Genomic DNA, 13,055 nt, shown 5'->3' with positions numbered 1-13,055 from the left:
GCCCCTCAATACAGAGGTAGGCTCAAACTGCAAGGAGGAATGCCAGACTGTTACGTGAAGTGAAATAGAGTGGTGAATGTAGCGATCAGGATTTAACAAACATATTGGTCAAATCAGATGCACACTATTCCTGATACAGTGAAAAGAATAATAACATCTAAAAATGTAAAATATAAGAAAGCTTTATGCTACATCTTTTTGGAGTGCAGACCCATCACACCTTTTTAATTATCTGAATTCACCAGTTTAATGCACCAACCAAACTCCTGGGAGAACCAGATGGTCCCCTTTTGATTAGTACATGTCCTCTTAATCAGAAATGACCGTTAAATGTCAAGCGCTGTATAACGCACAATCAGATTGAATCCCAGCCTAGGTCTCTTTGGCCTTTTACTGTAAGAGCGGGACAGGAGACTCTGCAGTCTGCTTCTATTGATTGAATTGTTAGCATGGAGTTAACTCCAACACAGACAGTCTTTTATCTTGAGAAAACCAGTTGTATTTAAAATGGCAGGAAAGTGCACCACTTATCTCTCTTTACTAATGGCGAAGACAGCATGAGTATCGACAGTATGCAGCCCTTTCATGTATCATTGGATGGTGGACTGTTAAGTTTGAACCTAGGGGAATTCTTTAAAGATCTACACTCCCCATGCCCTATGAAAATGTCTTCACAATTCTCTGATTACTCAAGTATACAAACATTAGAGATTCAATGAAAATGTTTGAGGAAATATAAGGGGTCTATTCAATCTGTATTGTGAAAGTTCAACATCACAGCGTGATTTAAAATTAAAGGCAATGTTCCCGTGTTAGTGGGGACTGTATTTACGGTAAACGTTGTATACAGTGACTTCGGAAAGTATTCAGACCCCTTGACTTTTTCCACAGTTAAGTTACAGCCTTATTCTAAAATTGATTAAACAAATAGTCAGCAATCTACACACAATACCCCATAATGAAAAAAGCGAAAACAGGTTTATATATATACTGTATATATATATTTATTTATATATATATATATATATATATACACACACACACATATAAAAAAGTAAAAAATGTATTTACATAAGCATTCAGACCCTTTGCTATGAGACTCGAAATTGAGCTCAGTTGCATCCTATTTCCCATTGATCATCCTTGAGATGCTTCTACAACTTGATTGCAGTCCACCTGTGGTAAATTCAATTGATTGGACATGATTTCTAAAGGCACACACCTGTCTATATAAGGCCCCACAGTTGACAGTGCATGTCAGAGCAAAAACCAAGGAATTGTCCCCAGAGCTCCAATACTCTTCCTAGAGCTGGCCACCCGACCAAATTAAGCCTTCGGGGGAGAAGGGCGTTGGTAGGGTGGTGACCAAGAACCTGATGGAGTTCCTCTGTGGAGATGGGAGAAACTTCCAGAAGGACAACCATCTCTGCAGCACTCCACCAATCCGCCTTTACGGTAACGTGGCCAGACAGAATCCACTCCTCAGTAAAAGGCACATGACAGCACACTTGGAGTTTGCCAAAAGGCATCTAAAGACTCTCAGACCATGAGAAACAAGAATCTCTGGTCTGATGGAACCAAGATTGAACTCTTTAGCCTGAATGCCAAGCATCACGTCTGGAAGAAACCTGGCACCATCCCTACGGTGAAGCATGGTGGTGGCAACATCATGCTGGGGCGATGTTTTTCAGCAGCAGGGACTGGGAGACCTGTCAGGATCGAGGAAAAGATGAATGGAGAAAAGTATAGAGGGATCCTTAATGAAAACCTGCTCCTGAGCACTCAGGACATCAGACTGGGGCGAAGGTTCCAACAGGATAACGACCCTAAGCACACAGCCAAGACAACGCAGGAGTGGTTTCAGGACAAGTCTCTGAATGTCCTTGAGTGGCCCAGCCAGAGCCCGGACTTGAACCCGATCGAACATCTCTGGAGAGACCTAAAAATAGCTGTGCAGCAACACTCCACATTCAACCTGACAGAGATTGACAGGATCTAGAGCTTCCACAAAGTACTGAGTAAAGGGTCTGAATACTTATGTAAATGTCAATATTTCAGGTCTTTTTTGGGGTTATTTTTTGTTAACAAATAACAAATATTCAAAATTGCTTTGTCATTATGGAGTATTGTGTGTAGATTGATGAGAGAAAAAAAACTGTTGAATCAATTTTAGAATAAAGGCTGTAACCTAACAAAATGTGAAAAAAGTAAAGGGGCCTGCATACTTTCCGAAGGCACTGTATGTCGGCTCAACTTTAACGACCTTTACATTTCTATTGCGCAATATGCAACGCAGATTAAATAGAGCCCCTAGTCTTGAAAGTGTCATAAGTCGCATAAGACACATTACATAAGACACATTACACATCACATATACATATTACAAATCAACACACATTCTATATCTGAGCGATCAAACCAAGACATCCTTTTGGCGGATCTTTCCAGGTGTCCGATGTCAGTATCTTTAAGTACTCTCTGCTTGTAAGCCAATCAAATTGACATCCGATGCAACAAACCAATAAAGCTTGAGAATTGAGAGGCAAAAAAATACAAAAGGAGACATGTTTTAATCACAGTATGAAGAAGCATCAAAATGTTTAATTGTAACTTTACATAATATGCACATAATGAACAAAATAATGAGGTGAGCTGCTCTTCATTCATACAAATTTCAACAGATCTGTGTAAAATACATTACATGTAGTTCACCTGACCGGAAAACATCAGATTTATCACATTTCTACATTTCCTATGTACATTTAAAAGTGTGATAATTTATTAGGGTTTGTTTACAATGATTTACAAGACAAAGCGTGACACAGAACATAGGATGCTTCGGATAGAAGTGTAAACACAACAAACTTCAAAGTCATACAGAGAAAACAAACAGCCCAAATGCCAAAAATATGCATGCATGCTTCCTCCCTCCCTTCCTTGAAGAAATCCCAGGTAGAGAGTAGGAAAGGAAACATATGTAACATTTTGGAACTGAGAATGGTATTAGCTGAATAGAGTTGCAGGATCCAAGCTGAGTTAGTGTGTTACACAAATTAATCGACCTGGATATGGAGGTTAAATTAATCATTTGGTTTTTGTCTTATTAACATACTGTACAAGAAAACATTAGAGCTACAATTAGTTGTTATTTGTTTTATGACTGTATGCCCTTGTCATTCCCTTAGAAACACAATCATACACAATCACAATGAAATATGGCAAAAATAAAAGAAAAAGGAGTAGCAATTAAAATATGATTTTGTGTTCTAAATCTATACTTAAATAAATCAAGGAGTCTTGATATGTATAAAGTATATGTGTTGACGGATACTGAGAAATATGTTGAAACATCTTGACATACGGTCAGGTCCAAAATGATTGCCACCCTTGATAAAGATGAGCAGAAAATACAAATACTGAGCTATATTTTACGCAAAATTTATTTTCTACTTCTATTATTTTACACTAATACAATTGCTCAGGCAAAGAGATTTAGTTTAACGAATATATATATATATATATGTGTGAAAAATATGAAAAAAAAATAGAGCTGTAGCCACGCACACCAGTGGTAGATTTGGCATTGAAAGAAGGATTCATACGCAGAAAATAACCCCATACCCACTGTAAAATAAGGTGGATTTTTGATGTTATGGGGCTATTTTGCTTCCACTGGTCCTCGGGCCCTTAAGTATGGCATAATAAACTTTACCCAGTACCAGGACATTTTAGCCAAAAACCTGGCTGCCTCTGACATGAAGCTGAAACTTGGCTCGAAGTGGGTCTTCCAGCAAGACAATAACCCGAAGTACACATCAAATTCTACAAATAAATGGTTAATTGACCACAAAATTAACATTTTTCAGTGGTCATTTGTCTTAGGAAATCTGTGGTCGAACACCTGTGGTTTGAATTGAAAAGGGCAGCAGATAAGGATCTGGAAAGATTCCGTATTGAGGAACGGACTAAAATACCTCCCAATGTGTTCTTCAATCTCATATTATCCTTGCAAGGTGAAGTATTGTGTGTATTCCCGCTGGGACTACCCATATGAAAATGTATGCACACACGACTAAGTAACTTTGGCATATATTATTTTGATTATTATAATAGGTATTGAAAGGTATTCAAAACAGGGGTGCCAATAATTTTGACCCTATCTTTTTGAGAATGTTTTTCATTACTTAAACTATTTCTATGAGCATTTGTATTAGTATAAAATCATATAATTTTCCTTTATTTTATATATACATACAATATAGCTCAGTATTATGTATTATTAATTTTATGCAGTATTTTCATCTTTATCAAGGGTGCTAATAATTTTGGACCTGACAGTATATGACACATGGAGAGGACATGCATTTAAATGCTAATTCTAAATGTTATGCCATTGCTCTTTGACAATGAAGTTAAACATAACAAACACAGGCATGTTTCAATACTGATACCAGTTTTCTTCCTTTTTCCCCGCTGTTCTTTGCATCCGACTTCTTCATTAGGCCATGACATGCTGTACTGCTGGTAGGCTAAGTCATGGGAGGAACCCTCAGTACAGGATACATTACCTCAGAGTGAGGCAACCATATAGTCAAGTCACAAGCTATTCTATCTAGACCCATACGCTGCTCTGTTCATCTAGCCTGGATTGAACATGGGCAGACCATACATTTAAAATAAAACATAAAAGAGCTTTTATCTTTGTATCAAAATGAGCACACATCTCACCAGCAAGAGGCCCTTGGCATTGTTCTTTCAGACTCATGTCACATGACATTCAAACTTCCAGTGGCGACCTGCTCTTCCTGAACTCTTTAGGAGATGTGTTCACAGGGAGGAAGTGCAGACTACAAACTTCCTGGCAGAGAGCCAATGGGATGTCCAGAACCCTCCAGCTGGGCTGGGCAGAGATCCAACCAGAGAGCAGACAAGTCACTCTGGGAAAAAAAAAAAACATTACAGGGCGTGGAGATGAGGCACACTTTGCTTGCTGACACTCAACATCTCAATAAAGGGATTCTGTTATCACCAGGTTCACTTCAGCACGCCGTGTTGTTGAAAGACTGATAAAAATAGAGCAAGAACTCATCATAAAACAGAAGCGTTCGCGGTCCTTTCAGGTGCATTCAGGCTCCCCTTTTGGTCAGGCGGTTCAAACACAGGTTCCCTGATGTGTTACTGCGTGCAGTTTGCGGTTCTTCAGGCCATGATACTTATCTTTGAAGTCTCCAGGTTTCTGCTGCGAGGTGTCAATCAGGGCACTGGCGATGGCAATGCCTACAGGGAGAAACACATGGGGGAGGGAGAAAGGGAAAGGGAGGAGGGAGAGAGACAGAAGAAGGGAGGTGAGCTTCAAAGAAGACACTCAGCAGTGTGGCAAAGTAAAACACAGCAGACAGTAATTAGCTCGCTGTCTCCCGCCCGCTTAAACCCTTTCCCAACTCCCAGAAATGCTTCCCCAACTCTTGCCCAAGCCCTCACATATCAGAGTTCAGCAGGAGACGAGGGACTACATGTCACTGAAGCATAGCTCTATACCTCTCTAGGCTGCTATGGGCTGTTCTTTTTCTCAAAACAACAATCTGATGGTCTGCTATTTTCTCCACAGTCCCCCAAAAAAAGTGGAGAACACAATGACACCAGATGCTTACTGTAACTAATATGGATTTTCAGTATGGCTTGCCCTCTGTACAGTGGTAGGCTTGACTAGTATACTCATTAGGACAGGAAGTAAATCTCCTTGTATGCAGACCAAAAAACCAAAGAGAAAAACAAGGAAAAACTCTACATGTTTAAGCGTCTCACACACCAGTGATTCCTGGGTTTTTGCAGAGGGAACGCTGATGTCTAATCAAATCAAATTTGTATTTGTCACATGCGCCGAATACAACAGGTGTAGTCTACACCTTACAGTGAAATGCTTACTTACAATGACGTGTGAGTGCGCACAGTGTGCCTATGCATGTGTGTGGTCAAGCCACAGTGTGCTTTAGGTAGGCATGGCAACAATCGCCTCAGTGCTCTTTCCCGCCGCCACGGACAGGAGGCCAACCCTCAGCACTGATTACAGAACAAGATGTCTGAGTTAGAGAGGTATAGAGAGAGGGACAAAGTGGGAGTGGAGGAGAGAAAAGAGCCTGGGCTGACACTCTTAGTCTACAGCCTGACATGTCTGGTCAGTGGAGCCAGACTAGATTACCTGTCAGCCCTTTCACTCCAAATCACAACCAGATCCTTTTCAACACTGTTACCTGACACTTTTTCTATAGCAATCACTACACGTAACACTGCAGCTAATATGTCTGACCTTGACATCCAAAGCCATCACTACTATTGGATAGAAACCACCACTACATGTAACTCTTGAAAGACAAACTTTCCACACTTGAAAGTAACACTTTTTAAAATTAAAGCTTTTCAAAGAAAACAACTAAAAACATTTCATGAAAAAGTTATCGTTATAGATGCCAATTTGGTGACTCAACCAAAGGTGAAAGCTTACAACAGCGGTTCCCAAACTCGGTCCTGGGTCCCAACCTGGGAGCACATTTTGTTTTTTGCCATAGCACTACACAGCTGATTCAAATAATCTACTAATCATCAAGGTTTGGCTATTTGAATCAGCTATGTAGTAATAGGGCAAAAAACAAAACATGCCCCCCTTGGGATCCCCAGGCCGAGTTTGGGAAATGCTGGCTTACAACCAAATAGCTTATTTTTCATGATTGCTAATTAAAGCCAATGCCTTCTGGATAACCAGAGATATGCATCTCAAATCAAATTCATTGGACAACATAATCAAATCAGGATACAGGTGAGTGGAGGTGAAGGGCGCTCCCTGCTAATGCAACCTACTAAGGGAATTGTTTTGTCAGGTTGCTGGATCACTAACCCCCATGTACAAAATGGTTTGGAACAGGAAGGGCCTTTCTAGCACTAGGGACCCCAAATACATATAATTTTCAATCAAACAGAAATGGGACATAATACTATGATACTAAGATCTGACGAGCATTTCAGTGAAGAGAAATACAGTAAAAAGGTCTTTCTTGAATTTGTTTATTTTTTATAAAGATTAAATAAAACTCAAACTAAATAAGAAGAACAAGCACATTATTCTGATGACAGCTTGTAATGAAATATAATAGAATTAGTGTCATCTGCATGACAATAAAGGAGTAGAGTTACAGTTCACACAGATTACAGCTGCTTGACTTTCAAGTTTAGCTTTTAGTATTTCTGCTGACCAGGCAGGATTTCTCCATGAGCTACTGTTGGTTCCCCATTATTCAAATAGCGTCATTAAGAGTGAGAATCCTTGTGAAAACCTTGTCCTAGTTTGATACACTGCATGACTAAAAGTATGTGGACATCTGCTTGTCAAACATCTCATTCCAAAATCATGTGCCTTCATATGTTGTTCGTCCCCACTTTGCTGCTATAACAGCCTCCACTCTTCTGGGAAGACTTTCCACTAGATGTTGGAACATTGCTGCGGGGACTTGCTTCAATTCAGCCACAAGAGTATTAGTGAGGTCGGGCACTGATGATGGATGATTAGGCCTGGCTCACAGCCGGAATTCCAATTCATCCCAAAAGTGTTCAATGGGGTTGAGGTCAGGGCTCTGTGCAGGCCACTGACCTTGACAAACTATTGCTCTATGGACCTCGCTTTGTGCACGGGGGAATTGTCATGCTGAAACAGGAAAGGGCCTTCCCCAAACTGTTGCCACAAAGTTGGACGCACAGAATCATCTAGAATGTCAATGTATGCTGTAGCGTCAAGATTTCCCTTCACTGGAACTAAGGATCCTAGCCCGAACCATGAAAAACAGCCCCAGACTATTATTCCTTCTCCACTTAACTTTACAGTTGGCACCATGTATTGGGGCAGGTGGCATTCTCCTGGCATCTGCCAAACCCAGATTCAGTTATTGTGCTGACATTGCTTCTAGAAGCACTTTGGAACCCGGTAGTGAGTGTTGCAAGCGCTACGCGCTTCAGCACTCGGCGGTCCCGTTCTGTGAGCTTGTGTGGCCTTCCACTTTGTGGCTGAGCTGTTGTTGCTCCTATACATTTCCACTTCACAATAACAGCACTTACAGTTGACCGGGGCAGCTCTAGCAGGGCAGAAATTTGACAAACTGACTTGTTGGAATCCTATAATGTTGCCATATTGAACGTCACTGACCACTTCAGTAAGGCCATTCTACTGCCAATGATTGTCTACGGAGATTGCATGGCTGTGTGCTGTCAGAAACGGGTGTGGCTGAAATTGCAGAATCTACTAATTTGAAGGGGTGTCCACATACATTCGTATGTAGTGTATCTTCACCAGACAATGTGGTTGACAATGTTGACCAGATGTGCAAGCCTCATCTCAAAGTCAGTTCTTAATGTAACTGAATTGAATTGTTTCTAAATCCTGTTAAATCTGTTAAACATATACTTATTAACAGTCTTTTAAATCCTAATCGCCCAAACTAGGAGGACAGATATTATCTGAGACAAGGAGTGAATGAAAGAGTCACATAAGAAGATCCACTCTGGGTCAATAACCTCTGCTTCCCACTTGGTTCTCATATCACTGTCAACAAGCTCTCCACTCACAACTGCACAGGGGGAACAGTAGGAGACAAGATGATGCCTTTGATACCCTCCGACTAACTGGACAACACTGTAGTCTAGCCCAGCCTGCACTGTAGGTCAGAGAGAGAAAGAGAGCCCTGAGTCTGGATGTGAATAGACACTATGCCTGGAAACAGAACACCATACCCTTACATTCCCAATAATGGTGACATAAAAGGAAAAGGGATTAAGAAAGAATATTAAGAAAAAAAAGAGCAATCATATCTTTATTTTGTATGTGTTATCTTTCCTCGACACACTCTGCAGCGTATGTTAGTTTAACGAGCTTAGAAAAAGCCAAGGCCACCGGACCACGAGGCTGTGATGGGAAACGGGGCGTCATGGTGGCAGCTCGGCGGATAGAGAGATGGTCATGAGAGCAGAAAAGGAGAGATAACTGGGACCCAGATTGTGTTTTTCCCTCCATTTTCCATCACTTGCTTGGGAAACTTCAAGAGAATTATAAACCAATGCCACATTGAACTGAGACTGGGAGACTTACAGTGCCTAGTGAAAGTTTACACACCCCTTGCACAGTCTTCAAATTCTATTGCCTTAAAATGAAATGTAAAAAGGGATTACATTAGATTTTTTTGACTACAGATCTACACAGAACATTTTCCTAATTAATAAAAAAGAAAAATAACAAAAATGTCTTGATTGTGTATGTCTTCACACCCCAGAGTTAATACTTGGTGGAAGCACCTTTGGGAGCCAATACAGCTGTGAATCATTTTGAATCAGATTCTACCAACTTTGCACAACTCTTGTTTTTGTCAAAATTGCTCAAGCTCAGTTAATGTGATTGGGAATAATTTATGGGCAGCAATATTCAGACCTTCAAAATTTAAGTCAGGACTGAGACTGGATCACTCAGGAACATTCACAACTCCTGGAAAGCCATTCTGGTGTGTCTTTGTCAGTAACATGTGCAATTGTCCCTCTGAAAAATGTAACTACATACAGTGCCTTGCGAAAGTATTCGGCCCCCTTGCATTTATACGGAGACTTGATTACACACAGGTGGATTGTATTTATCATCATTAGTCATTTAGGTCAACATTGGATCATTCAGAGATCCTCACTGAACTTCTGGAGAGAGTTTGCTGCACTGAAAGTAAAGGGGCTGAATAATTATGCACGCCCAATTTTTCAGTTTTTGTTAAAAAAGTTTGAAATATCCAATAAATGTCGTTCCACTTCATGATTGTGTCCCACTTGTTGTTGATTCTTCACAATACAGTTTTATATCTTTATGTTTGAAGCCTGAAGCCTGAAATGTGGCAAAAGGTCGCAAAGTTCAAGGGGGCCGAATACTTTCGCAAGGCACTGTATATCCCAAGGTAAGATTTACAGAAGAAGACTGTGGGTTTTTTGATCCTGACAAATTCTCCTGTCCCTGCCGATGACAAGCATACCCATAACATGATGCTGCCACCACAATACTTGAAAATACAGAGGGTTTCGCTCTGTGTTGTATTAAATTTGACTCAAACTTGCAGTTTTAATTTAGGCAAAAAAGTTCATTTCTTTGCTGTGTTGTCTTGCAGTATTACTTAATGGCCTTGTTGCAAAAATAATGGATGGCTTCCTTTTCACTTTGTCATACAGATCAGTAATGTGGAGTGAAATCAATGTTGGTGACCCTCTGTATTTTCAGGTATTGCCAGGTGGCACCGTCATGTAATGGCAACACACTATCACAGATTATTGTGAAATAGACACATGACTTATTTGAAATTCGTGACAGGCACACAAGAGTACATTTCTTCATGTCCACCACAGGATTTTCTTCATAACGCATTGTGTTGAATACACAATTTTCATGTCTACCACACAATTTTCTTCCTAACGCATTTGTGTCAAGTAGAACATTTTCTTCATAAAGAATTCAAATGTGTTGTAGCTCACATTAGCGTGGCTAGGGGTTAGGGGTTAAGGTTAGGGTATTTAAATGGTTAAGGTTAGCTAACATGCTAGCTAAGTAGCTAAAAAGTAGTACGTAGTTGTAAAGTTGCTTATTAGTTAAAATGCTAAAGTTGTCCATCGTGATTCGAACACGCGTTTGGGTTGCTAGACCTTCGCGTTATACGCCCACCCGTCCTCCCCAACCAACCTCCCTTGTATCGTTTCTGTCTTAAGTAACCTACTGCCTTCATCGGTGATTATATATTAAATCATGTAATGGACATGAAAATAAATATATTTTTTTGTGTGTCACAAATTTTGCATAAGTAATTAGTGTCTATGTCACGATAATTTGTGATAGTAGGTTGGTAATGGGTTGTCACTGGCTGGAACTGGGGAGTTAGTCAGGATTAAAAAGGATGAAAGGAGAAAAGCCCAGGTAAAAAGTTAGAGGAACACCCATCGTATTCTGAAAAAATACAATGTGTTTTATTATTCAGCAGGACAATTACACAAACTTAAATACCAAAGACACACCAGAATGGCTTTCCAAGGGGTGTTGTGTTCCTGAATGAATCAGTCGCAGTCATGATCATATATGATTTGATTTGATTTACTGAGCTTAAAGCTGCAATATGTTTCTTTTGGGGTGAATTCACATAGAAATATGAGTTATAGATCTGTCATTCTTATTGAAAGCAAGTCTAAGAAGTGGTAGATCTGTTCTATGTGCACTATTTCTTTGCTTCCCATTTTTATGCTTCAAAGAGCTAACAATACAATATTTTGGGTTATGGAAAATATATTTCACAGCAGTTCAGATTATATAATGATTCTCTACACTATACTTGCTTCTTTTTCCACATAAACTGAAATTAGGCAAACTCTTCGAATTTTTGTAACCAGGAAATGGCGGAGCAATTGTGCACCTTTAAACAATTTTGACAATAACAATGTTGCCCTAAGAGTTGTGCAAGGATGGTTGAAACTTATACAAAATTAGTCTCAGCTGTAATTGCTGCCAAAGGTGCTTCCATCGAGTATTAACTCTGGGATGTGAAGACATACGCAATCAACACATCTTAATTTTTTTGTTATTAATTTAGAAAATGTTCTTTACTTTTTCTTTCACTGAAAATGTGGAGTAGGTTGTGTAGATCTGTAGGTTTGGCAGATTACATTTTAAGGCAGCAAAATGTGAAGACTGTGCAATGGGTGTGTAGACTTTCACTAGCGACTATCTTTACAGGCACCTTGGCCTAATGCAAGTCGCTGGGCAACGAGGGTACCACCACAGACTCTTACCTCGGACCGCACTCACTTAACAGATCTCTCCTGAATAGGCAGGTTATTGTTGATGAGAACAGGATTGCTGTGTTTGTATGGAGACTATGTTTAAACTCCTAAGAACATGCTGGTATCTGGCAGGGAGATGGTTTTCTTCCCTGTCCTGACATCTCATCCTGTACGGGAATCCCAACAATGAGGGAGAAAGTAGAGCAGACTGATGATGGGAAAGAGGAGCAGCTAAAGAATTAAGACATGATGTGAAAGATGAGGTAGTAAGACTAGAGTAGGAGATGGCTGCTATATAGACGTCCATCCATCTGTTTGTCTGTCTGTCTTTGTCCCTTCAGCAAATAGGAGGATGTCTGTATCTTTTGGATATTTTATCCAGGTGCCAATCTAGCTCCAGTTGTATAGTAAGTCTGTCTGAGAAGCCTGACTTTTAAAAGTACACACCCTTTCTCAGACATTTTAGAATGTTGAAACCAACTTCCCTACATTCAGGGGAAGTTCCTCACTAAGCAGCTAGTCCCAGTAGGTTGGAAGTAGAGTAAGCAGATTAATACAATGGCCCCTCACTCAACTATTGGACTGAAGGAATACATTAGGCTTGGTTAGATCCACCGCTCCCCTGACTTAGACAGATTTAGTAGTGTGTTTGTGTTGGGAGATGGGCAATGATAGACTACAGAGTGGAGGGATTTGGTGCTTCTTCTGGTCTCCTCGGCAGAGCACTGTAAAGCCAGTGACACACAGGGGGCTTAGAGAAGTTGACTGCTTCACCAGCTTGTAATCTCTATACACAGACATGCCTGTGTGTGTGTGTGTGTACACACGTGTGCATTCGGCATGTTTGTGGGTATGTGTGTGTATGTGCAGGCAGATTGTCTATACCAGACAACAATTAATACAACTAAAACTTCTACTACTTGCAGAGTATGGAGTTGAAATGTGACATTTCCTCCACGGTGTTATGTATGGATATGGTTGGTATGGAACTCCTCTGAGTAACTTTTCCTATGAGGATGAGCCCTTTATCCACCTGTGCTATCCTGGGAGCCTCAGCTCTGCTGATCTCAGCATTACAGAACAATGTGTTTGAGCTCTGTACCAGACAGGACTGTGCACTGCTCTACCCAGCATACAAACCCCAGGCTCGCAACATCCAGGCACTTTAATCCCAAAATCGGAGAAACCGTCAGGATCCTAAAAGGCGGATTAATATGGCGCAG

At 40.5% G+C, this 13,055-nt stretch overlaps 1 protein-coding gene across 2 annotated transcripts in view; it reads right to left on the bottom strand.

The window, feature by feature from the left end:
• Positions 1-2,567: 2,567 nt before the first annotated feature.
• The window catches only part of LOC109899770 (attractin-like protein 1), a 338,304-nt gene continuing 327,816 nt past the window's right edge, over positions 2,568-13,055 (bottom strand). For both annotated transcript variants that reach the window (XM_020495283.2, XM_031835623.1), the window contains one exon: positions 2,568-5,277. In XM_020495283.2, the coding sequence (XP_020350872.1) occupies positions 5,153-5,277 (125 nt within the window). In that variant the 3' untranslated portion in view covers positions 2,568-5,152. The remainder of the gene's footprint in view (positions 5,278-13,055) is intronic.

The sequence above is a fragment of the Oncorhynchus kisutch genome, linkage group LG11 (genome assembly GCF_002021735.2).
Source record: "Oncorhynchus kisutch isolate 150728-3 linkage group LG11, Okis_V2, whole genome shotgun sequence".
NCBI lineage: Eukaryota > Metazoa > Chordata > Actinopteri > Salmoniformes > Salmonidae > Oncorhynchus > Oncorhynchus kisutch.
This window is presented reverse-complemented; position numbering and strand designations above follow the sequence as displayed.